Source organism: Sus scrofa, chromosome 1 (assembly GCF_054392235.1).
Source record: "Sus scrofa isolate SSC_HxYL_T2T_F1_AM1 chromosome 1, Sscrofa_HxYL_maternal_Yorkshire_Landrace_v2.0, whole genome shotgun sequence".
Taxonomy (NCBI): domain Eukaryota; kingdom Metazoa; phylum Chordata; class Mammalia; order Artiodactyla; family Suidae; genus Sus; species Sus scrofa.
Genome location: NC_139383.1, coordinates 282673690 through 282696532, shown reverse-complemented (window position 1 = coordinate 282696532; position 22843 = coordinate 282673690). Strand labels below are relative to the sequence as shown.

Below are 22843 nucleotides of genomic sequence, written 5' to 3'. Positions count from 1 at the left end.
AACCAAAGGGTTACGTGGGGTGCACGTGGAAACAGAGTGACCCTGCTCCCTTGGTTTCATGGGGAGCGGAGTCTGGGCGGAAAATAGCCAAGCGTGTGTGGTTTCTCCCGCTTGGGGTGGGAAGAGGTGACGGGGAGAGGTGGGATTGGCCTGCAGCATCCCCAGAGAGGCTGGAGGAAGAGGATTCCATGCTGGGCCAACTACCCAATTCAGCCAGCAGCCACCCGGTCTCAAGGTCTCTGCTGCCTGGCTGAGTGGGGCCAACGAAGGGCAGGCTGGACAGCACAGGGTCCTTGTCAGGGACTCCCTCCTAAGACTTCTCACACTCAGTCATGTCCACACTTTTATTTGTCTCGTCTCCTGGCAAGAAGTCAGAGCCAAGGGGTGTTCCTGTTGTGGCTCAGGGGTAACAAACCCAACTAGTATCCATGAGGACTCGGGTTTAATTCCTGGCTTCACTCAGTGAGTTAAGGATTCAGTGTGGCCGTGAGCTGTGGTGTAGGTCGCAGATGTGGCTTGGGTCTGGCGTTGCTGTGACTGTGGTGTAGGCCAGCAGCTGTAGCACTGATTCCATCCCTAGACTGGGAACTTCCATGTGCCACGATGTGGCCCTAAAAGGACCAAAAAAAAAAAAAACCAGAGCCAAGGGGGCTGGTGAAGTTTCCTGAGAGTCTAGAATCACTCTACAGGGGAGGGGGGCACACTCCAGCCTGTGAGGGCAGAGTCCGGCCTCTGCCTGGTTCCCCACCACATGCCCCCAGGCCCAGCACAGCCTGGCACGTAGCAGGAACTCAGACCTTTGCCAAACGGATGAACATTTGCCATCCCTGAGAAGACAGCATAGCTGGTTTCTCAAGACTGGACAAGATTCTCCTTGCTTCTCCCTACCCCAACAGGGAGGGGCCGAGCAGGAAGAGGTGAGAACTTTGGCCCACTAAGGCCAGAAACCAGGAGCTGTGCTCTAGGAGCTAGTGCTTCTGCCTGGGTATCAGTGCCAACCCTTTCCTCCAGAGCAAAGTACTGAGATGCTCCTTGGGGGCTCAAAGGAGACTTAACAAACTGGTCCCTTGGCTCAGGCTCCCCGCTCTGCTTGCTGAAGGAGGCAGTGACATGGCAGGGACAAGCGCAGGCCTTGCCCCACTGACTCCCCTGGTGGCCTTGGTTTGTCCACTTATTTGATGGGGGCTGGAAATCAAGGTCATAGCTTCATAAGCCGCTGAGGCCAGGCAGGTAATGCAATGAAGGGAAGAGACACGCAGGGCACGTGTGCCTATAAGGAGGCAGCTCCAGCCAGTTGTCACTTAGGCTAGACCACAGGCCCTGGGCTATTATTGATCTGTTTGTTCAAGAAAGCTTAGAAACCTAGATTTTGGGGCGAAAGCTCAGTTTTAAAAAGGTTGTGGTTTTGTTTTTAAGGCTGAGGCCCAGACAAAACGCTTCTGCATCATAAAATCGGCTGATGGCCCCCAGTTTGCAACCTCTGGGCCAGACCCTGGCCAAGCAGGTTTTGGATTTGGTAGTTGTTCCTGCAGGTCTGGGTGTCTGCCAGGTGCCCGAGCAGGAGAGAGGAGGCCGGTGGAGGCCCTGATCTGGCCCCTTGACCATGCAGGTGGCGAAAGGAGCCCAGAGAGAAAGGCTTGGCCTGAGGCCGAAAGCCAGTGGGTCACACAGCCAGGACCAGAATGCCTGGGTCTTCCCTCCCCATCTCATTGTAGAGGTCGGAAGCCACAAGCTCTACATCCGGCTGACCTTGCCAAACCCCTGTACAGCCAGGGGACCTAGGCGGGTCACCTAACCTTCCCGTGTGTCAGCTCCTTCACGTGTGACCAGCACCTGCCTCAAAGGGGTGAGGATGCAGTGAGATAAAGCATGAAAAGCCCTTGGCACCCCGAATGCCCCCTAGGTGCCACTTTTATTAATATCACGCTAACCTCGCCAGGCGGGGCTGGGGTAGCTGGGGTGCCGTTCAGCAGGGTTCTCATCCTGAGAGCAAGGCTGCTCGGGAAAGAAGGATCAAGATGCCGCATTCGGAAGTTGTTTTTATTCCCGTCTTGCACGGTCATGAGCAGCAGTTCCATCTGAGAGGGAAGAGCCACGAGAAGCCGGCAGAGAAGCAGCCAGAACCCTTTCCTGGCCGACAGGCTGCCTCCAGGGGAGGCTGTGTTGGGCCAGGAGAGGCAGAGACAGAGACCTCAGGAAAGGCACTCGGCCCAGGCTCTTCAGACGCAGGCAGAAGGAAAGCCCAGGACGAGAGGTGCGGCTTCCCCGCCACAGCCGGGCGGGCAGGCGAGGCGTTGGTGCTGGTGGCCCCTGGCTTCACCCGGGAGGGGGCAGCGGCCCTGCCCTGAGAGGCTTTAGGTGTACAGCGGGGGAAAGGGGAGCTCGGCTGTGGGCTGGAGCCTGCAGGGGACGGGGAGATGACCTTGAGGTGCCCGCGGCAGTGCTGCCAGCCTGCAGGTCCTCTGCGGGAGACTGTCTGGGGCACACACACCCCCCTGTCACCTCCTACCAGTTCTCCGGGCTCCACACGGTGTCAGCGGCGTCCATGAGGTGGAACGTGTAGGCCTGGCGAGAGCGGTCGGAGAGGTTCTGCTCGCTTTTGTGCACCACTTCTCCGTGGATCAGGACGAGGGCCCCTGGCAGGGACACTGTGTCAGCAGAGCACTCCGGGCAGCAAGTGACATTCCTCCTCCCTCCAGCCCCGAATGTGGCCTGTACCCTGTGAGCTCGGGGGCCTGCAGCCTGCCCCAGCATCGGAGGCTGTGCTGTTGGACAGGGGCTGCCCTGGGATCAAGTCCCTTCTGTGTCCCTGGCAAGCCTCAGCAGGACCATCCCCTTCCATGGTGTTGGCAGAACCAGGGAGAAGCTCTCTGTCCTATGCCAGCCAGCTGGGGCATTGCCCATGAATGTGGAGTTGGGGCCCAGGTTCCCCGTTCTGAAGGGTGGGAGTTCCCGCTGTGGTACAACAGGATTGGCAGCATCTCTGCAGCACCAGGTCACAGGTTCAATCCCCCACCCAGTACAGCGGGTTAAAGGCTCCAGTGTTGGGGTTCCTGTCATGGCTCAGTGGTTAACGAACCCGACTAGGATCCATGAGGATGTGGGTTCCATCCCTGGCCTCGCTCAGTGGGTTAAGGATCTGGCATTGCTTGAGCTGTGGTGTAGGTCGCAGACGTGGCTTGGATCCCATGTTGCTGTGGCTCTGGTGTAGGCCAGTAGCTATAGCTCTGATCTGACTCCTAACCTGGGAACCTCCATATACCGCAGGTGCGGCCCTAAAAAGACAATAAAAAATTTAAAAACTCCAGCGTTGCCGCAACTGCAGCACAAGTCACAACTGCAGCTCAGATCTGATTCCTGGCCTGGGAACTCCATATGTCATAGGGAGGCCAAAAAAGAAAGAAACTAAAAATAAATAAAAAGGAACATCATGCTGGAGTTCCCTGGTGGATCATCCAGGGTTGCCACCACCACGGCTTGGGACACGGCTCACTGCTGTGGCATAGTTTTGATCTCTGGTCTGGGAACTTACCAAAAAAAAAAAAAAATTACTTAAAAAATATAAAAAGAGCGTTCCCAAGGTGGCACAGCGGTAATGAACACAACTAGAATCCTTGAGGAGGCAGGTTCGATCCCTGGCCTCACTCAGTGGGTTAAGGATCTGGCGTTGCTGTGGCTGTGGTGTAGGCTGGCAGCTACAGCTCCTACTCGACCCCTAGCCTGGGAACCTCCATACGCTGTGGGTGCGGCCCTAAAAAGCAAACTAAATACATACATACCTACATACATAAAAGGAAGGATGTGCTGACGGCCAGCATCTGTGAGCACTTGTGCGCCACTTTACCTGTCATCTCACTGGCTTCTCTACTTTGCATTTGGGGAAACTAAGTCTCAGGTTCAGTTTCAGTTGGTTTCCCAAAGAGGTAGCCTGGAAGTGGCAGGGTCTGGATTCTAGCCTAAGCCGGGAGACCCTGCTGTCGACCCCGCAGCTTCCAGACCCCCCCATCCCCACCCCGCCCAATCCTCCCTCCTCTGTGACTTCCCAGCCCGCGGGTGAGCTGGGTGGCCGAGCAAGCACAGGCCCCTGGGCACCGCCAGGGACGCCCCCCTACCTCTCCGCACTGGTGTGGGCACAAAGAGGTTGTTATCCCGAGCTGGCTCAGACCCAAGGAAGCTGGTGCCCGGGGCCGAGCCAGCAGGGGCCCGGACCATCCTTCTCGACACCCCACCTGCGGGCCAAGATGGGGCCGTTAGCCTCTCTTTTTATCGGGTCCTTCTCTAGAGGAAGGGGAGATGAGTGGGCAGGTGTCCTCACCTGTGTGGGAGCCGGGGATGAACCAGAGGCAGCCGTTCTCCAGCGTGGCATCCTCCAGTGCCATCCACATGCCCAGCACCCGGCCCAGGGGCTCCGTGTACAGGAAGGAGGCGTCCTGGTGAGGGGAGACTGCAGCCGCCCACCTGGGCATAAGGAGCCCGGCCCCACCTACCCTGGCCTCGTTTTGACTCACTTCTCAGGGTCCCCCAGGCCCAGCCTTCCCCTGAGCAGTGAGAATCTCAACACCTCTCTGGGCAAAAGATTCACCGTTCAAAGCTTCGGTTTTCTAAACCATAAACCGCCCGATGATAACCTCACCCCGAGGGGTTGCTGGAAGATTCTGTGAGATGATATACGCAAAGTGCTTAGTACAGGGCCCGACGTGGTAATTGCTGCCTAAAAGAGCAGCTGCTATCATTTAATTTTTTTTTTAACAGCCACACTTGCAGCATATGCAAGTTCCCAGACTAGGGGTAGAATCAGAGCTGCAGCTGCTGGCTTACACCACAGCCAGAGCAACCTATGCCATAGCTTGCAGCAATGCCAGATCCTTAACCCACTGAGTGAGGCTAGGGATTGAACCCACATCCTCACAGACACTATGTCAGGTTCTTAACCCACTGAGCCACAGAAGGAACTTCAGCTGCTATTGTTTAAATCCAGCCACGGAACTCGAGCCACCATCTTTAACCAGAGAGCATCTCTGGCCACCAGATGATTCAGTGGTGTAAGACTGGGAAGCTGAGGAGTTCCCTGGTAGCCTTGTGGTTAAGGATCCCGCATTGTCACTGCTATGGCGTGGGTTCCATCCCTGGCCCAGGAACTTCCGCATGTCATGGACTGGGAAGTTGGGGCAAAGGAGGAGGCAGATCAAACATGCACATTGAAACGCCGCCTGCATGAGGCTGGGGCGCAAGCAGGATGGGGGAGCCCTGGACAGGGGACCTGAGTGTGTCACAACCACAAGGGCTGCCGGTCTCGCCTCATTCTTTCCTGGGAAACCGTGTGTTCTCCGAGCACCAGACTTTAAGAGGGACTTTGACAATCCAGACCAAGGTGGGGACGCCAAAACATTTGGAGGAGGAGTGGCCAATACTCTGATTTCTCTTCAGATCGCATAAATCTTTCGCCTTTTACTCAAGATTTCCGTGGAGGAGGAATGGCCAAAGGAACCCACTCAGGAGACGGTGCTTGGCCCGAATGGTGGGGCGGAGGGGCCTCACAAGGGGCCAACCTGGGCTCTCGAGCGGAAAGGAAGAGCTGCCTGCAGGGAGTGAGCCTCCTGTCACTGGAGGTATTTGAGAGAAGCAGATCATGACATCCAGGGGAAGGGCATCTGTGTGCCCAGTGATGAGACCAGCAGCTTCTCTGTTCAGTCTCCTCCAGAGAACTTGTTAAAACACAGATTCCCAGGAGTTCCCTTGTGGTGCTGCAGGCATTGTCACTGCAGTGGTTCAGGTCACTGCTGTGGCATGGGTTCAGTCCCTGCCCTGGGAGCTTTCACATGCTGCGGGTGCAGCCAAAAAAAAAAAAAAAAAAAAAGAGAGAGTTCCCATTGTGGTGCAGTGGAAATGAATTCAACTAGTATTCACAAGAATTCAAGTTCAATCCCTGGCCTCGCTCAGTGGGTTAAGGATCTGGCCTTGCCGTGAGCTGTGGTGTAGGTCACAGATGCAGCTCAGATCTGGTGTTGCTGTGGCTGTGGTGTAGACCAGCAGCTACAGCTCCAATTTGACCCCTAGCCTGGGAACCTCCATATGCCTCAGGTGCAACCCTAAAAACAAAAAAGAAAAAAAAAAGAAACACATACACACAGATTCCCAGGCCCTTGCCACCCTTCCTGACTCAAGATCTCAGAGAATGGTGCCCAGGAATCTGTATTTTTAACCAGCAAGGAGTTGCTGCTGGTTCAGGAACCAGTGCAAGGGTTCCAGCATGGCCCCCAGTCCGCACTTTCGAGAAGGAACAGGCCCTGCCTGGGGACATCTTGGCAGGCACCTTCCCTCCCTCTGGAGCCCTGACCAACCCCAAGTCCCAGATCTCTCAGCGGGGCCCTGTCACCAGCCTGCGCTCAGCTCACCTTCGCCACCAAAGTGAGGTTGCTGCAAGAGAAGGGGGGGCCAGGTTAGGTGGGGGAGCATGGGGAGGGGCAGGGGCCACCCCGAGTTGTCTGAGTGGGATGTTCTTCCCCCCCACCGTGTCCATCCCCAGGGATTCCACATCAGCACCCAGCTCTGGAGCACCGACTGTGTGCCAGGCCCAGAAGGGCTGCAGACTGAGTTCCTGGTCTGCCCACACACGTGCCAAACGCAAGGCTCAGGTGAGGGCAGCAGGAGAGGCTGGGGCCCAGGCCAGCCTCTGGGCTCTAAGGTCAGGGATGGGTCCTCTCTTCCAAGGGAGCTGGAAGGCTTCCTGGAGGAGGTGGCACTGAGCTGGGCCTTGGACACAGGGAGCAGAGCTTTTCAACAGCCAGGGAAGGGAGGAAGCGGTCCTCGGGTCCCCTTCCCTTCTTGTTTCGTTTTTGGCCACACCCACAGCAGGTATCCACCCCCCTTCCCTTCTGCCCCCAAATATTAACTGAGCCCCTGCTAAGTGCGCAGCATGCTAACCAGAGGAGGCTGATTTTATATGTTCTCCCACCAACTTAATCATGCCTCAGGGAAGCAGCTTGTATGGGAAGGCTTGGTATATGCACTCAGCCCTTTTGACGGAGGGGTAAACTGAGGCCTGGAAAGCAGAGGAGCTCACCTTAAAGATATACATGCTCTGCACCACCACGGGCATCTGGAGGCCCAGACTCCTGGCCAAGGCCTGCAAGGGGGCAGAGGTCACGCTGCCGGCCCGCCCACGCTCACGTCGGGGCGCCCGCCCTCTCCCAGCCCTCTGCTTACCTGCACCTTGGGCGAGTGAGTGATGCACCTGAAGACAGGGTCATGGGCGTGCAAAGCTGCGGACAGAGGTGGGCCGACAATGGTGCCCAGCAGCCCCACGACCCTCCCACGTCCAGGCCTGGCACCCAGGATCAGGCCGCGCTTTCCCATACTCCACTATTCCACACGCACTGAGCTTCCTGCTTACTTATAACCGAGGTGTGGGACCACAGATACTTTCCCCTACCCATGGCCTTATTCTCTGTGTGTGTGTGTGTGTGTGTGTTTGTCTTTTTTGCAATCAAACCCGCGGCACGTGGAAGTTCCCAGGCCAAGGGTCAAATTGGAGCTGCAGCTGCCAGCTTACGCCACAGCCACAGCAATGCCAGATCCTTAACCCCCTGAGCGAGACCAGGGATCGAACCTGCAACCTCATGGATCCTAGTTGGGTACTTTACCACTGAGCCACAACAGGAACTCCATCATGACCTTGTTCTTGACCTTCTAGCCCTGACCGCCCACCCTGCAGAGACAAAGGGGCCCATCACCTGGTGGCAATCTAGGTACTGCTGCTTACTCTGCAGGACTGCGAGCACCCTTTTCTCTCCTGCGCCTTAGTTTCCTCCTCTGTACGATGGGACTAAAAGATGGGCTCAGCCTCCCGGGCTGCTGCAGGCCTTCATGGGCTAATGTGTGTGCAACCTCAGCCCGGGGCCGGGCGCAGAAGAGCCACGCTTCTCATTATTTGCAACTGTCAGTATCACGACAGAATGAGGGCTGAACGTATTAAATGCCCCTGAATTGTGCACTTTGAGGTGGTGAAACAACGGTAAATTTTATAAGCATGTTACCACAATTTGTAAATAAACAAAGCTACTGTGAACTAACTTCAAATTTAAAAAGCAGTCTTCAGGGGTTCTGTTGTGGCACAGCAGAAACAAATCTGACTAGGAACCATAAAGTTGTGGGTTCGATCCCTGGCCTCCCTCAGTGGGTTAAGGCTCTGGTATTGCTGTGGCTATGGTGGAGGCTGCCAGCTGTAGCTCCAATTGGACCCTTAGCCTGGGAACCTCCATACACCACAGGTGCGTCCCTAAAAAGCAAAAAAAAAAAAAAAAAAAACTTTGTGGGAGTTCCCTGGTGGTCTAGTGGTTAGGATTTGGTGCTTTCACTGCTTCAACGTGAGTTCAATCCCTGGTCTGGGAAGTGAGATCCCACATCAAGGTGCTATATGCCCTGGCAATAAATAAATAAATAAAAGAACAGTCTACAAAGTAAATTTTAATGCATGAGCCTGAAAAAAAGGAGGGTGGTTTCTTAGCTTAGTTTGGGGGGGTCTCAGAACAGGGACTGTGTCCACATATGAGGTGCTCTTAGAGGGACCCAGAGATCCCACATGCTTGGGGCCGGGATCATCCTCAGGCCGGGCAGTGGACAGCTAAGGGGTCTGTGTCTGCATGGGGGGCTCAGGTGAACCCCTCTTCCCAGTGCCGTGATGGCAGGGCCATGGGACTGGCATCAGAAGATGCAGAAGAGCAGGGCTGTGGGGGAGCCTGCACCCAGAAATGCCATTTGATGGGCCACTAACTTACTGTTCCCTCAAACTCTTCAGACCTCAGTGTCCCCCAAGCTCCTGCTTACCATGGCCGATTTTGTTGATGGCTTTCTCCGGAGGGACCAGGAAATTGCCTGTGGCACAAGGGACAGGTAAAGGCAGAAAGAGCTGGAGTCCAGCCTCTTGCGGGCATCTGGCCTCAGAACCGCCCACCTCTAGGGCCCAGCTCCAAACCTTTCTCATCAAAGACACCCTTCTCAAAGAAGAATCGGATCTTGTCACCGCTGCTCAGGAAGTAGTCTGTGCTGCCCTGTGGAGAGGGGGCAACGGGGGGGTACTGAGAGTGTCACAAGGTCAGAGGTGGGCCTGGCGGAGAGGGAAGAGGTTTCAGATGCGTCCCACCCCACACCACTAGCGCTTCCCAAACCTGTCCGCTGCAGCACAGTGACTGGCAAACCCAAGCGCCCAGAAGAAGAGCTAGAAACGGAGTCCCTGCTGTGGCGCAACAGGATCAGTGGTGTCTTGGGAGCACTGGAACGCAGGTTCCACCCCCGGCCTGGCACAGTGGGTTAAGGATCTGGCATTGCCACAGCTGTGGCTTAGGTCACAACTGTGGCTCAGCTCTGATCTCGGGCTGGGGAACTCCATATGCCTGGGTGCAGCCAAAAAAGGAAGGAAAAAAAAAAGCAGAGCTAGAAAATACAAGCATGGAATTTCTTAGAAAGGTTTTTTTTGGCTGTACTCACAGCCTATGGCAGCTCCCCAGCCAGGGATGGAATCCAAGCTGCAGCTGCAGTGATGCCGGATCCTCAACCTACTGTGCCACAGCAGGAACTCCCTCTTGGAAATTTTTTCATAAACCCATGACTCATGCTCAATATGGCAGGAGACACAGGTGCTAGGTCAAACAGGCCTGGTTCCCAGTAGCCTTGGGCCATTTGTTTTACCTCTCAAAGCCTCGGTTTCCTCATCTGTAAAAGGGGAATAATAATAATAGAACTGACTTCCCCTGGATTGTTGGAGGTTTCAGGGAGAGGCTGAATCTTTTTGCTTTTTTTTTTAGGGCCACACTTGTGGCATATGGAAACAGCCACACAAAGGGTCAAATCAAAGCTATAGCTTCAGCCTGCACCACAGCCACAGCAATGCGGAATCTAAATCGCCTTTGGGACCTACATCACAGCTCACAGCAATACCAGACCCTTAACCCACTAAGCCAGGCCAGGGATGGAACCCGCAACCTCATGGTTCCTAGTCGGATTCGTTTCTGCTGCGCCATGACGGGAACGCCCATGTTTTAAATTTCTCAGCATCATATGATACAATGCTCCAGGAAGATACCCCATGTTTTCCTTGTGACTTTAGCCACCCTGGACCACTATGTATATGCATCTTCCTTCATGGTGACATGAGTGGCACCCATGCCCCTACCTGGGTTTCAAGCCTTGGTACAACCCCACTCCTCCCTCACCGGCTCAACCCTGCTCTCCCAGGTGCCTGCATGGCTCAACTCCGTGATCCATCTGGCCCTTTCAAAGCCTTTTCCACTGAAAACTAAGTGTTTTCAACATTCTTAGCTCCTCTGCACTAAAATGAGAGTGAGAGGAGTTCCTGTCATGGCTTGTGGAAACGAATCTGACTGGCATCCATGAGGACGCAGGTTTGATCCCCGGCTTCACCCAGTGGGTTAAGGATCCAGTGTTGCCATGAGCTATGGTGTAGGTCACAGACACAGCTCGGATCTGGCATTGCTGTGGCTGTCGTGTAGGCCAGCAGCTACAGCTCCAATTCAACCCCTATCCTGGGAACCTCCATATGCCATGGGTGCAGCCCTAAAAGGACAAAAAAAAAAAAAAAAAAAAAGTCTGGGAAGCATAATTGAAAGATAATGACTGCCAAAGACTCTGCTTAACACAGTAATTCATAAGGGAATTATGTTCAGAGGAGAATTCCAAGAATCACACAGATATGGGCAATAAGAAACACTGAAGTGAATTTACACATCGATACAAAAGAGATCTAGCCACAAGGGCAATAATTGCATCCTGCCGAATCCAGTTCATACCCATTTCTATGGATGGGTAAGGTATCACGTGAGTTTTTATCAGTTCTGCAGAACTCACAGTCATCAAATAACTCAAAGACAATGAAAGGTGAAAGTAAGCCAGAAGGGAGAGCGAGACAGGACACCTGCCGATCTTTTTTCTTTTAAAGTCTTTCACAACATCAGTAGTGACTATCAAGGGTTTACTGAATACCTGTGCCGCCAAATGAAACCAACCGTTTGGAGGAAACTCATTCGGTAAGTAACCCTTTTTCCTGTGGAAGCCCCCAGTCTGCTTTGCACGCCTTCCAGTCATTGTAATTCCCTCTAAGGCCACCAGATGGCAGAAGCTCCTCACTATGGGTAAGACTGAGCCCAATGACTGAGCCTGGACCACAGCAGGCTTTGGAAGTCCCACCACTGGGCAGGCTCATAAATGTAAACAATGAAAGGTTAAGAGAACTATGTGGGAGAACTCCTGGGTCTCAACTTACCCATCTCAGGCTTTACTGAGTCCTATCTGGTCATGGGGGGAACAGAGTTCCTGTCTCATGGGAGGCTGACTCACCAGGTGGGCCTCATCCGAACAACCTGGCTCACTCTGCCTTTTGGGGCAGGAAAATTTCTAAGCACAGCAGAGCAGGGACAGCATGAACTTGATATCAGCCCCACCCGGGTTCAAATTCTGACTCTCAGTCATGAAGCATGTAGTTCGGGGCAGGTGAGCTAAGTCTCAGTTGCCCCACCTGTCAAATGGGCACATGATGCTGACTTACAGATTCATAACAGGGAATGAAGGAAATATGCCTTTAAGACATTTAGCCTGGAGCCCGGCCCACGGGAAAGCTAGGGCCCTGATTCCCTATCAGAATGAAGCTGTGGGCCTTGGGACCCTCCTTTTCCAGGCTGCTGTTCCAGCTGAGCAGCTGCCCATCAAAGACCAAAGGTCATCGTCACCTGCTCCAGGCACCCACCTGGGCTCGCAGCTGCTCCTCCTCCTGGGTGGAAAATTCCGTGCGGCAGTGGCGAGGGACATCCATCTCGGCCACAAGCTCGCCAATCCTCTGCTGCATGGCCACACACTCGGCTGCAGACAAGAATCCTTCCAGCACCAGGAACCCATCCTCCTGGAACTGCAGGCAAAAAGGAGACTCAGGCATCCCCCTGCCCTCCAACGCTCTCCACGGGGACTGACTCAACCTCTCCCCCAACCCAAAGCCCCGAGAACACAGACCAATGGTCCTGTGCATCGGCCGAGCTGTCTAGTGCCCAGTGAGGAGAAGTCAATGCTGGCTGCTTGAATGAGGTGGGAGGGGAGGTGTCCACCTAGTGGGTTTGGGTCGACCTCATTCATTTACTCAAGTAATATTGCCATCTACCCTGCACCACACATGGGTTGGGGGGGTTGGTTGTTTGTTTTTTCTTTTTTCTTTTTTCCAGGGCATATGGACGTTCCCGGGCTAGGGGTTGAATCAGAGCTGCAGCTGCTACACCAAAGCCACAGCAATGGAGGACTTGAGCCACATCTGCGACCTACACTTCAGCTTGTGGCAACTCGGGATCCTTAAGCCACTGATCAAGGCCAGCGATGGAACCCACATCCTCAAGGACACTGTTCGGGTTCTGAACCTCATGAGCCACAATGGGAACTCCTTGTTTGTTTGTGTTCTTTTGTTTGGCTGCGCCCACGGCATACAAAAGCTCCTGGGCCAGGATCAAATGCACAGCAGCCACCCAAGATGCTGCAGTGACAACACCAGATCCTTAACCCACTGTACCACATGGGAACTCCCACGCATGGTTTTAAGAGCTGGAGATTCTGTAATGAGCCTGCCTCCCAGCAGTTACAGTCTGGGGAAGGAGACGCACATCAGACAAACCATCACGCCAGGGAACTTATCACAACAAAGGTCACCAAAGTTCTGTTTATCTAACCCAGAACACAACACAGCTGATAGAAAAATATTTACTGAGATGGGACTATGTTCCAGACAGATTGTGAGATAAAGAAAAAAATGCCAGGAGTTCCCATCATGGCGCAGTGGTAACGAACCTGACTACTATCCATGAGAATCCGGGTTCAATCCCTGGCCTCGCTCAGTGGGTTAAGGATCCAACATTGCCGTGAGCTGTGATGCAGGTGGCAGATGCAGCTCGGATCCTGCTTGGCTGGGGCTGCAGTGTAGTCTGGCAGCTGTAGCTCTGATTCGACCCCTAATTTGGGAACCTCCATATGCAGTGGGTACAGCCCTAAAAAGACAAAAAAAAAAAAAAAAGAGAAATGCTAAATGCAAATTAGTATCCTAATTTATGAGAATTCAGGCAAGTGCTTTCCCCTCTTGGACCCTCAGGGCATCAGAAGCGGAGCCCAGGGGGGTCTCCTCTGTAACACTTACGGCAGCCCACGGGTGGCAGCTCGGGTGACACCGTGATAACTTTTTAGACTCAAGGGCTGAATACCAAAATATTGCCTCAGCATAGGAAGGTAAATTTTCTTTTTTTGAGCTTTTCTGGGGCTTTTTTCTTGCCATCAGGGACAAACATGGGTCATGTTTTTTTAAGTTTCCTCGCTCTAATTCCCACGGGTTAGCCTTTCTCCAGGCTGAAAGCCTCGGCCACCCGGCTAGGGTGGGGGTGAGGGGTGGGGTGGGGGGGATGGGGGTAGGATGGGCGGGTCCGTCCCTCGCCAGCCCCGCCCCTTCCCGGACTGACCAAGGTTGTGTTACCCCCCCCCCACTCTCACCGCCGCTAAGACGCTGTGTTTTGCTCTGGTTTCATCACACACTCAGTGCCACCCCACCCAGGTGCTGTGGCCTTGGAGGGTCCCTGGCTGAGTGTGTGGAAGCTAGGGGATCGGGCTGTAAAGGGACCACCTGGGCTTCGGTTTCCTCTTCTGAAAAAATGTAAGGGGGTGGGGTGGACTTCCCAGGAGACTACTCTAGGTGCCAGGCTCCCCCCTCCCAACAGACTGTCATCACCCCCCCTTCCGCCAGGCCCCTACCTTCTGGAGCTGCGAGGGGCTCAGGTTGGCCATGAGAATCTAGCAGGGTGCTGCTCGGGTGGCTTAGGGTGCTGAGCCCAAGGCCGGCCGGCCGGAGAGGAGAAAGGTCAGGAGGGGAGAGCGGCCTGGGAGAGAGAGGAGAGAGAGCCAGGGAGGGCTTAACCCTTCCCAGCCCAGACAAGACCCAATCCCACCTCAACCCCTCCCCTTCCCTCCACCAGAGAAAATCCAACTGTCCTTGGGTGGGGCTGCCCTGGCCTCCACCCCAGCCCCACACCCTGGATCCATCCCCCCACCCCAGCTAATCCAGGATCAGCCATTTCCCATCTCCTGTGTGGTGTGTAAATGCCCCCTTCTAGTTTCTTTCCAGAAACGTCTCCCTGGCCAGCTGTTCCCCAGGCGCCCAGAGGCTGTGTTCCAGGAACGTCTGAGCAGACAGAAGGACACTTGAGCCCAGGTCCCACCACTAACTGTGACCTCTGACCAGTGTCCACCCCTCTCTGGGCCCCAAGCACAATTAGAAAGTGCCCGGGAGCTCCAACATGACCCAACAGGATCAGAGTTCCCAGGGCTTGCACAGAGGGTTAAGGAACGGGTGTTCCTGCAATGTCAGTGTAGGTCAGTGTAGGTTGCAACTTCGGCTCAGACCTGATCCCTGATCCAGGATCCACATGCCGCAGGGTGGCCAGAAAAAGAAAAAAAAGAAGTGGCCCAGCCACCAGCACCGAGGTCTGGGTGGGCTGGGAAGCAGGGGTGGGGGAGGGGGGCTCTGCGGTAGCTTTGCCTCCCAAAGGCGGAAGAGGGCCTGGGGGAGTTCCCATTGTGGCTCAGAGGGTTAAGAACCTGACTAGTATCCACGAGGATGCGAGTTCAATCCCCGGCCTCACTCAGTGGGTGAAAGGATCCAGTGTTGCCGTGAGCTGTGGTGTAGGTTGTAGACATGGCTCGGATCTGGTGTGGCTGTGGCTGTGGTTGGGGCATAGCTGACCTCTAGCCTGGGAACTTCCGTCTGCTGCACTGCGGCCCTAAAAAAAAAGGAAAAAAAAAGAGGGCCTCAGGGGACTATCTGCCCCACCCTCCAGCTCTGATCGCCTGAAATTCTCGGGGTCTTGAGAGGATGATGGAGCAGAAGAGGGATCTTAGAAAGAGGAAGGGGTTAGAGGGTGGGGGCCTGAGTCTCCAGGATGGGGGAGAAGGCAGCTGAGGTCCCTGCTCCCCACCCCCAGGCCCAAGACGGTGTCTCAGCGAGGCTGGCCGTCAGCACACCCACCCTTCCGGGCCGCCCTGCTCAGCAGCTGACGGGGCCATTCTGGCTGCAGCTTCTGAAAACCAGCCACTGTCCTTCCCTGAAATAATGCTTCTGAATGGCCAAGGGACACAGTGTCTCGGGAGCAAGTGTGGGGACATGGCCTTGGCCCTGAATCAAGTTGTGTCTTCTGGGCCACCGCACTGCTTGCTTGGTCCCAGCTTCCCAGGCTGGGGGGTGCGGGGCTCCCAGGGGACAGGCTGGGTGAGGAAGGTGGGCGGGAGACAGAACTGTTGGGGGAAACACAGCCAAGACTCGGCTCCCTCCAGGGAGCGTTCCCAGCTGTCCGGGCCCCTTCGGATGCAATCGCCCCACAGAGGGACAACTGACCTGTGCCAGGAGCACAGCGAGGGGCCCCAAGTGAGGCAGAATAATCACGCAGGTAGTCAGTGCAGGAGCCTGGGCTTGGATGCATTCTTTTTTTTTTTTTTTTTTTGTCTTTTTGCCTTTCCTAGGGCCACACCCACAACATATGGAGATTCCCAGGCTAGGGGTCTAATTGGAGCTGTAGCCGCAGGCCTACGCCAGAGCCACAGCAACGCGGGATCCGAGCCGCGTCTGCGACCTACACCACAGCTCATGGCAACGCCGGATCCTTATTAACCCACTGAGTGAGGCCAGGGATCGAATCCACAACCTCATGGTTCCTAGTCGGATTCGTTAACCACTGCGCCACGAGGGAACTCCTGGCTGCATTCTTGGATATGTCTATTGATTAACATTTGCGGCTTAAGGGCTCCAGGGAGTAACATCCCCACAGGCCTTGTTTCCTCCAGGGAGTGTACCTACGCCCAGGACCTTAGCCTCTAGGCCCCTGTGACTCAGGCTACACGAAGAGAAGGGCAAAGACACCATGGGACTTACGGGACATTTCCACCCCTAAGACCCCTATTGGACAAGGACTGAACTGGGCAAGGCCAATGGCAGAAGACCAGATCTTTCGGGACCCCATGTTGGTCCCCCCCACATCTTTAAGGAATAAAATCCCCTGTAAGACCATAGAGAGGAGGGGCTCTTCTCCCCCCTCCCAGCTGTCCTGGGAGCTGTTTGTTTTCCTACAATAAAGACTTTGCTTGCTTGCTGCCTGTGTGTTCGCAAAGTTCACTCTTCAGCTGCATGAACAAGAACCCAGATGCCGGTAACATCTTTCCAACATCCCCAGCGCTGGGCCAGCAACTCCTGGGGAACCCCCACGTGAGGCAGCCGGGCTTTACATCTGGGCCCTGCTTCCCCGTCTGCAGTTTGGGGATAACAGAAGTACCTTCTGTGCACTTGGAAAGTGTCCACAGGGGTTCCCAACACGGCTCAGTAGTAACAAACGCGACTAGGATCCACAAGGATGCGGGTTCCATCCCTGGCCTGGCTCAACGGGTTAAGGATCTGGTGTTGCTGTGAGCCACGGTGTAGGTCAGATCCTGTGTTGCTGTGGCTGTGGTGTAGGCCGGCAGCTACAGCTTCAATTCAACCCCTAGCCTGGGAACCTCCATATTCTACAGGTGCAGCCCTAAAAAGAAACAAAGAAAAAAAAAGTGCCCAGACTGTTCACAAAGTATTAGCAGGAGCTGTTCTGGGTGGAATGTGAGGGTATTATTGTTTGAACGTCTCCAGTTTTCCAAACTGCTGTTATAATGAGAGAAAAGGCCACCACTGGCCTTTAAGTGGCACGAAGAGCCCTGAGTCCGGGGAAGGAAAGGAGGGGCTGGATTTGCTCATTCACTCCGATCAGGCTTTGGGAAGTGGGTGGGCGGTGTTTCCACGGCGCTGGTTTTTCCCTAAAGTTAACCAGCTCCAGATCAGGCCCTGGACCACCCAAGGCGGGGGTGGGGCCGTGGGCACTGGTGGGGGCACCAGGCCGGAGAGCAGAGGGAGACCGCGATGCTTAAGACACAGGAGGGGTGTCAGAGTGGGTCTCGGCCCAACTGCTCAGCCTCCCAGTCAGAAAGCCCATGACAGAGGCAGAAGAGGGAGGGACTCTGGACTCAGTCTTGAGGTCACCTGGCAGGGTCAAAGTCCCCAGTAGGGAGGAAGGACAGAGGTGCCCAAGAAGCAGCCAAGGCCTCACAGTTAAGGCCAAGGTCAGACACGCTACCTTTTTTCTTCACCCAAAGACCCCTGCCCCAGGGCCCATGTGGGCCCAACACAAGGCTCACTGGTCTGGGAGGAAGACCGATCATTTACTACCGGGAGTCAGGCCTTCTGCTGCAAACTGCACCCACCAGCAACAGTCTCACGAAGCTGAGTCTCAGAAACATCCTGCGAGGTTGCCGAGGCCATCCTGATTTTATAAATGAGGAACCTGAGGCCCTGCATCGAATAAATGGCAGCGCGAGGATCTGACGGCACCTCTGCTCACCTCCCCGAGCTGCTGCCCTCAACGCCAGCACCTTCAGCATCCCCAGCCCAAAGAGGCTGGGAGCTGAGTCGGGCAGGCACAGTGATGGTCAGCCCTGCTGTGGGAGTGCCAGGGACCAACGAGGGCAGAGCAGCAATGCTGCTGCACAGGTGGGCACATGGAGGGCGCGGGGGGGACGGCACCCGCCCAGCTTCACGCAGGGGTGACTGAGCTGGGACAGGGACCTGAGGCCACTGGCTCCCGTCCATGCCCGCCCCCCCCTCCCACCCAAGTCCACCCCAGGGGGGCCCGTGGCATATGCGGCTGCATCCAGGGGCTGCTTCTGAGGAGGAGACGGCCTCTCGGGGCAGGAGGACGAGCAGGCGCCCGATAAACGTCCCTCCACACACTGGTCCACGGGGCCGAGCGGGCCTCAGAGCCGGGGGAAGGCCTCCCCGTGCCACGCGGACCTCCAGAGGCTACTTTCTGATATAGATTTATTTGATAGTTGAACCGAGTCTACAAGTTCAGACCCACGTGTAACGGATGGCTTCATGGTTGTCAGAGGCTAGTGTGCGTTATTTCTGAGGGTTACATCTGATGACACGACGCGGAAAACACAAACGGACAAACGGACATAATCGTGAAGACGAGAGACGCTAAAACGAGCCTTAGTGTCCGAGAGACTGATCTGGGCGGGGACCCTTCTAAGGTCGGGGACCCCGGTGACTGATCGGAAGTGGGCTGGCTTCCTGCCACCCGGCGCCGGGTGGGCTGCGTGCGCCAGGCGCCTGGGACAGAAACTGGAACCAGAATCTGGGGAGCCTGCCCCCGCCCCCTGCGGCGACACCCCCCACCCCGCCCGCCCCACGACCCTGCCTCCAAGTGTCTGTTCCGCAGAGTCAGGTGGTGACAGGGCTGACGTCAGCAGCTGAGGTGAGGCGTGGCCCTGGGGAGACACATGCCACACGAGGGAAAGCAGAGTTCCGGTGAGGTGGCTCCTCTGGGCTCCTGAACACTGTGACACGGAGGACGAGGGACGGGGACGATGGAGCACCGTTCATCCGGGGATTAGCCAGCCTGAGCCTCCTCCCTTCCTGGCAGCTCCCGAACATTCCCCTTGGCCGACGGCCACAGAAGTGCGAGCCTGCCAAGATGCACGGAGGAGGAAGAAAACAAGACACCGAAAACAAAACAAAACAAAAGAACCCCGGCCCTGGGCGGGGAGAGGAACAGACTCCTGGACCCAGGCCCCCAGATTCGGAAGATATCCTGCAGCCCGTGACCCCGGGGGGAAGGAAACGGTTCAATGTCCTGCTGCTCCGCTCAAGGGGAACTGCTGTCCCGCCCTGAGACCCCAACTCACTGGCCTTTAGTGTCCTTTTTTTTTAAAAGTTTTTTCTTTTTAATACCCAAACCATTGATATTCAAGGCTTTAAAAAAAAATTTTTTTTTTTTTTTTGCTTAAAAAAAAAAAATCTAAACTGGTGAGGCAAACCCCAGGCCTGGCCTTTCCGCTGGGTGGCCTGCTCTCCCACGGGCTGGGCCACCAGAGCCCAGCCTGCCACCTCTGTGGTGACGTGCCCCAGCTGGCTCACCCTGGACCGCTCTGCCAAGTCTGGATGGGCACTAAATGCTGGCAGCATCACCCAAAAAAAGGAAAAGGGAAATGCAGCCCACCCTTCCTCGAACCCTGCCCCTCGGAGCAGAACTTTCTCAGGAATGTATAAGTTATCGCGGGTGGAGCGGGGAGAAAATAAATACCGAGAACTGAGTCGGGGTCCCTGGACCTCTGGCGTCGGCTCGGCCTCTGGGGCCTGATTGTCCAAATACTGTGCTGGAGACGGACTACAGTCTCTGATCTACAGTCTCTGATCTTCCCCGCAGGCGCCTGCCCTGGGGGCATGAGTGTCCAGAGGGAGAAGGGGCCAGCCCCTCAGGGGCCGTGTCTGCTCTCGGCCCAGCTCAGTCCAGCCCAGGCCCCTGCCCCAGCCAAGGGGCAGGCCTGGTTGTCCCGGGGCTCCTGGGCCCGAGGCCTCCCCCGAGGTCCCGCTGCTGGGCACCCGCCCGCTGCCCTTGCTCAGGCCTGCTCCTTGTCGGCCCTCCAGAGCCGCTCCTTCACCTCAGGGGGCAGAGTGTTGAACAGGTCCTCCTCCACCACCAGGCCGCTGCGCTTGAGCAGGGGGCACTCGCCCAGCTCCACGGGCAGGCACTCCAGCCGGTTGCCCCGCAGCTCAATCTGGGTCAGGCTGGTCAGCTCGCCCACCCGCGAGGGCAGCGACTGCAGCACGTTGTTGCCCAGGTGCAGGGCCCGCAGCTTCCGGCACTGGAAGAGCTCCGGTGGCAGCGCCTCGATCTGGAGAAAGGAGCAGAGAGCTGAGTGAGGCAGGGGCAGCGCCAGCCTGGGCCTCGGCCTCTGGCTGCTCCCCACCGCCACCAATGCCACCTTCTCGGATGCCCATTTCAGCTACCCCGGACTCCAGGTGCCAGCACGCTCCGGGCGCAAATCTGGCTAACTTCCGTCTGGACTTCAGGTCTCAGCTCTGCAGTCGATTCCTCCAGGAAGCCTTCCCTGATCTCCTGGAAACCTATGGCACCCTGGCCCCCAACAGCACCGCCCCCCCCCCACCCCCCATGCTGAAAGTGGGATCTCTCCTGTCACCCCAGATTGCAGATTGAGAGGGCAGGGCTGGGTGTGCCATGCTCCCCGCGCTCTCCCTGCACATGGCACCCAAGGAAGCAAGTCACACCAGCCAACCACTCCCACTCCACCCTCTCTGCCGCTGCCCGGGCTTCACCGGGAGCCAGGTTGCCGGTCTCTCCTGATTTAAGAACAATTTATTTGTTCAATTATTTATTTTTTTGCTTTGTAGGGCCGCTCCCGCGGCACATGGAGGTTCCCAGGCTAGGGGTCAAATCGGAGCTACAGCTGTCGGCCTACGCCAAGCCACAGCAACTTGGAATCCAAGCCATGCGTACGACCTACACCACAGCTCACGGCAATGCTGGATCCTTAACCCACTAAGCGAGGCCAGGGATGGAACCCGCATCCTCGGGGATACTCGTCCGGTTTGTAACCCACTGAGCCACGAGGGGAACTCCCAGAACAATTTATGAAAGCATAGCAGTCTGCTCAGAAAACTCCATCTCCCTAACTTGCTGAGAACTGGGGAGAGTTCACAGCAGGGGTCAGAATCCAGCTTGTCACGTCCCCTCCCTGGGCCTCATTTCCTTATCTGTCCAGTCACAGCTCTCCTTATCTGCAGCGTGGAGAGCCCAGTGTGGGTCATTCAAACGCGCACCCTCCTTCTGATTTGGCAAAACTTGAATAAAGGCCAACACCCACGTGCTGCTGACTCCAGGGCAGGTTCATTCCCTAAGCCCTGAGCATGACCTGTGAGGGCTCTGGAAGCACCTCTCCATTCTACAGATGGGATAACGGAGGCCCTGAGGGAGCCAGCCTGCCAAGGGGTTCACAGCTGGGAAGCGGTAGAGCCAAGATCAGAAGCTGGTCTAACGGTCTGTGCTCTAACATCAGTGGAGCAAGAACAAGAGCTGCAGCCCAGGAGGGACCTGCTGCGTCGGCAGGCACGCGGGCAGAGCCCTATAAAGGCCAGCTTCCTCCCCGCCTGACCATGAGCAATCGGCTACGGCTTGGGCTCCTACCGCCACCTCCTTCAGATCCGGTGGGCAGGAGCCAGGAGCCAGGCCGGAGCCCATGGGAAGGTGATGGGGAGATTGCACAGTAACAGCGCAGAGCTGGCTGTCACACACGCCCCCGCCCCTTCCCTGCTGTGGAGGCGGAGGCTGGAGGGGCCACGCCGTGAAGCAGACTGTGGATGTTTCAAAGGAGACTCCTGATCTGGGCCTCCAGACCCACCACTGTTGTGCCCAGGGTTAGGAATGGGACAGGAGTGGCTTCCTCATTGGCTGGGACAAGGTCAGAGGGCCCTTGGCAGGACCGAGGGGCCAGAACCTCCCGGAGACCCCACTGCGCCCAACACGGCCTCCTCTGATGACACAGCGGCCGGGGGCCAGGGCGTGGCGGGGCCAAGGACACGTGGCGCTCTCCCCCTGCTGCCCCCTCCCAAGGCCCTGGCCCAGCGGTGAGCTCTCTCCAGGCCGCACAGACAGGAGCAGGTGCTCTCAGCAGCTCAGGGCTGCACCCAGGCCACTTCCGTCCTGCCCACAAGGGGTGCTCCTGCGCTGAGGCGTGGTCTCCCTCCCCCCGCCACCTCCTCAGGGACATCAGCAGCTGCCCCATCTGCCCTGGCTCCTCATCAAGTCCACCTAGTCTTCGAGAAAAAAGACCACCTTCCCGAGAGCTTCGCCAATGTTCCCGACCCACCACCGGGAAAGACGCCGCCTCTCTGCTCCGCCGCCGTGGTCCTGCTTCTGCCCCTGCTCATCCTGGAAACAATCTGGCCAGAGCCACCAAGAGTCACTCCTAACCCACTGGACCTGCAGCTGTTCTCCCTCCAGCCAGCCCCCCAGCGGGGTGCTCGCCCACACATGCCGCCCTGGCCTTGCTCTTCGACCCTCCGTCCCAAAGGCGCAAGCCAGATCCCACCCCCTCCACCCTCCTGCCCCATCCCATCAATGACCCCTAGTCCCGGGGGATGACTCGTGAGCTTTGGGCTGACTCGACACAGACCCTTGGATCTCTGGGGGCCCCGGACACCCAACACGGGACACACCCTCTCCTCTCTGAAAACCTCACCTCGTCCTGCGGCCTGCCTCTGTGACCCCAGCCGCCCAGGCAGACAAGTGAGCAAGCTCCAGTCACCTCGGACCATGCCGGCCCCCCCCATTCAATCCCACCCATTCTCTGCGGATTCATCCAAATCTCCCCCCAACCTGTCCATCCCCAGGGGCCTTTGCCAGGGAGCTGCCCTAGGGTTTTCTATCAGCTCCCGACCTCTTCCCGCGGCCACCCCAGCACGGCAGCAAGAGCGAGCTCTCGAAACCCCAGGGCAGCACGTTCCTTCATCACTCAGACAACGGGAACTGGGTGACCATTCCGCGCCACACCAGGCACCGGAAGAAAGAGCCAAGTCCTTGTCGTCAGAGCACAAGGAAGAGGGACGGAGACGGATACTCAAAACCAAGTGGGAAGAACAGGATGGCCTCAGCCTTGGCCTCAGGGGAAAGTCCACATTCCAGGGCCTAGCTCCCTGCTCCTCCCCCGCCTCCAGCTCCTTGCAGACAGAACCTACTAGACTCTCCCTGTCCTCGTCACCTGGCTGACTCCTCCTCAACCTGCAGGGCCAGGTGAAATGTCCCTTCCTCCAAGAAGCCTGCCTGCCTAGGGTCAGTCCGGGTTGAGGCCACTCCTTTGTGGCCCCAGCACAGACTTGTCCACTGTGCTAACTGCTGGCTACGAGTCTCTCCCTATGAGACACTGAGCTCAGGATGGGCAG

General features: G+C 56.5%; 2 protein-coding genes and 1 pseudogene across 11 annotated transcripts in view; 1 reads left to right on the top strand and 2 right to left on the bottom strand.

Annotated features, from left to right (window-relative positions):
* Positions 1-2021: 2021 nt before the first annotated feature.
* Positions 2022-13887, bottom strand: PHYHD1 (phytanoyl-CoA dioxygenase domain containing 1). Of its 2 annotated transcripts, XM_001928841.6 has the most exons (11): positions 13786-13887; positions 11759-11917; positions 8975-9050; positions 8827-8874; positions 7207-7262; positions 7064-7126; positions 6396-6417; positions 4316-4444; positions 4113-4229; positions 2510-2636; positions 2022-2400 (listed from the first exon to the last, which is right to left on the bottom strand). In XM_001928841.6, exons 1-11 carry the CDS (start codon positions 13816-13818, stop codon positions 2355-2357), a joined length of 876 nt encoding a protein of 291 aa, XP_001928876.1. In that variant the 5' UTR covers positions 13819-13887; the 3' UTR covers positions 2022-2354. The 2 variants fall into 2 exon arrangements, with proteins under 2 accessions (XP_001928876.1, XP_013849376.1); XM_013993922.3 differs by lacking the exons at positions 2022-2400; positions 2510-2636 and adding an exon at positions 3755-3928.
* LOC146407297 (U5 spliceosomal RNA) lies at positions 5408-5496 on the top strand (annotated as a pseudogene).
* The window catches only part of LRRC8A (leucine rich repeat containing 8 VRAC subunit A), a 33037-nt gene continuing 23979 nt past the window's right edge, over positions 13786-22843 (bottom strand). For 4 of the 9 annotated variants that reach the window (XM_005660499.4, XM_001928850.7, XM_084997374.1 and 1 more), the window contains one exon: positions 17904-19779. In XM_005660499.4, the coding sequence (XP_005660556.1) occupies positions 19504-19779 (276 nt within the window). In that variant the 3' untranslated portion in view covers positions 17904-19503. Of the gene's footprint in view, positions 13911-17903; positions 20329-22843 lie in introns of those variants that run through there. The other 5 variants (XR_014828157.1, XR_014828140.1, XR_014828131.1 and 2 more) reach the window with 3 other exon arrangements.

Excerpts from the sequence above, each read along its gene's own strand:
- PHYHD1 (XM_001928841.6), bottom strand. The coding sequence starts at position 13,818 with ATGGCCAACCTGAGCCCCTCGCAGCTCCAGAAG. Across the intron at positions 9,051-11,758 it reads AGGAGCAGCTGCGAGCCCAG|GGCAGCACAGACTACTTCCT; the intron begins GTGGGTGCCTGG and ends CCCTCTCCACAG. Across the intron at positions 2,637-4,112 it reads GCCCACACCAGTGCGGAGAG|GGGCCCTCGTCCTGATCCAC; the intron begins GTAGGGGGGCGT and ends TGTCCCTGCCAG.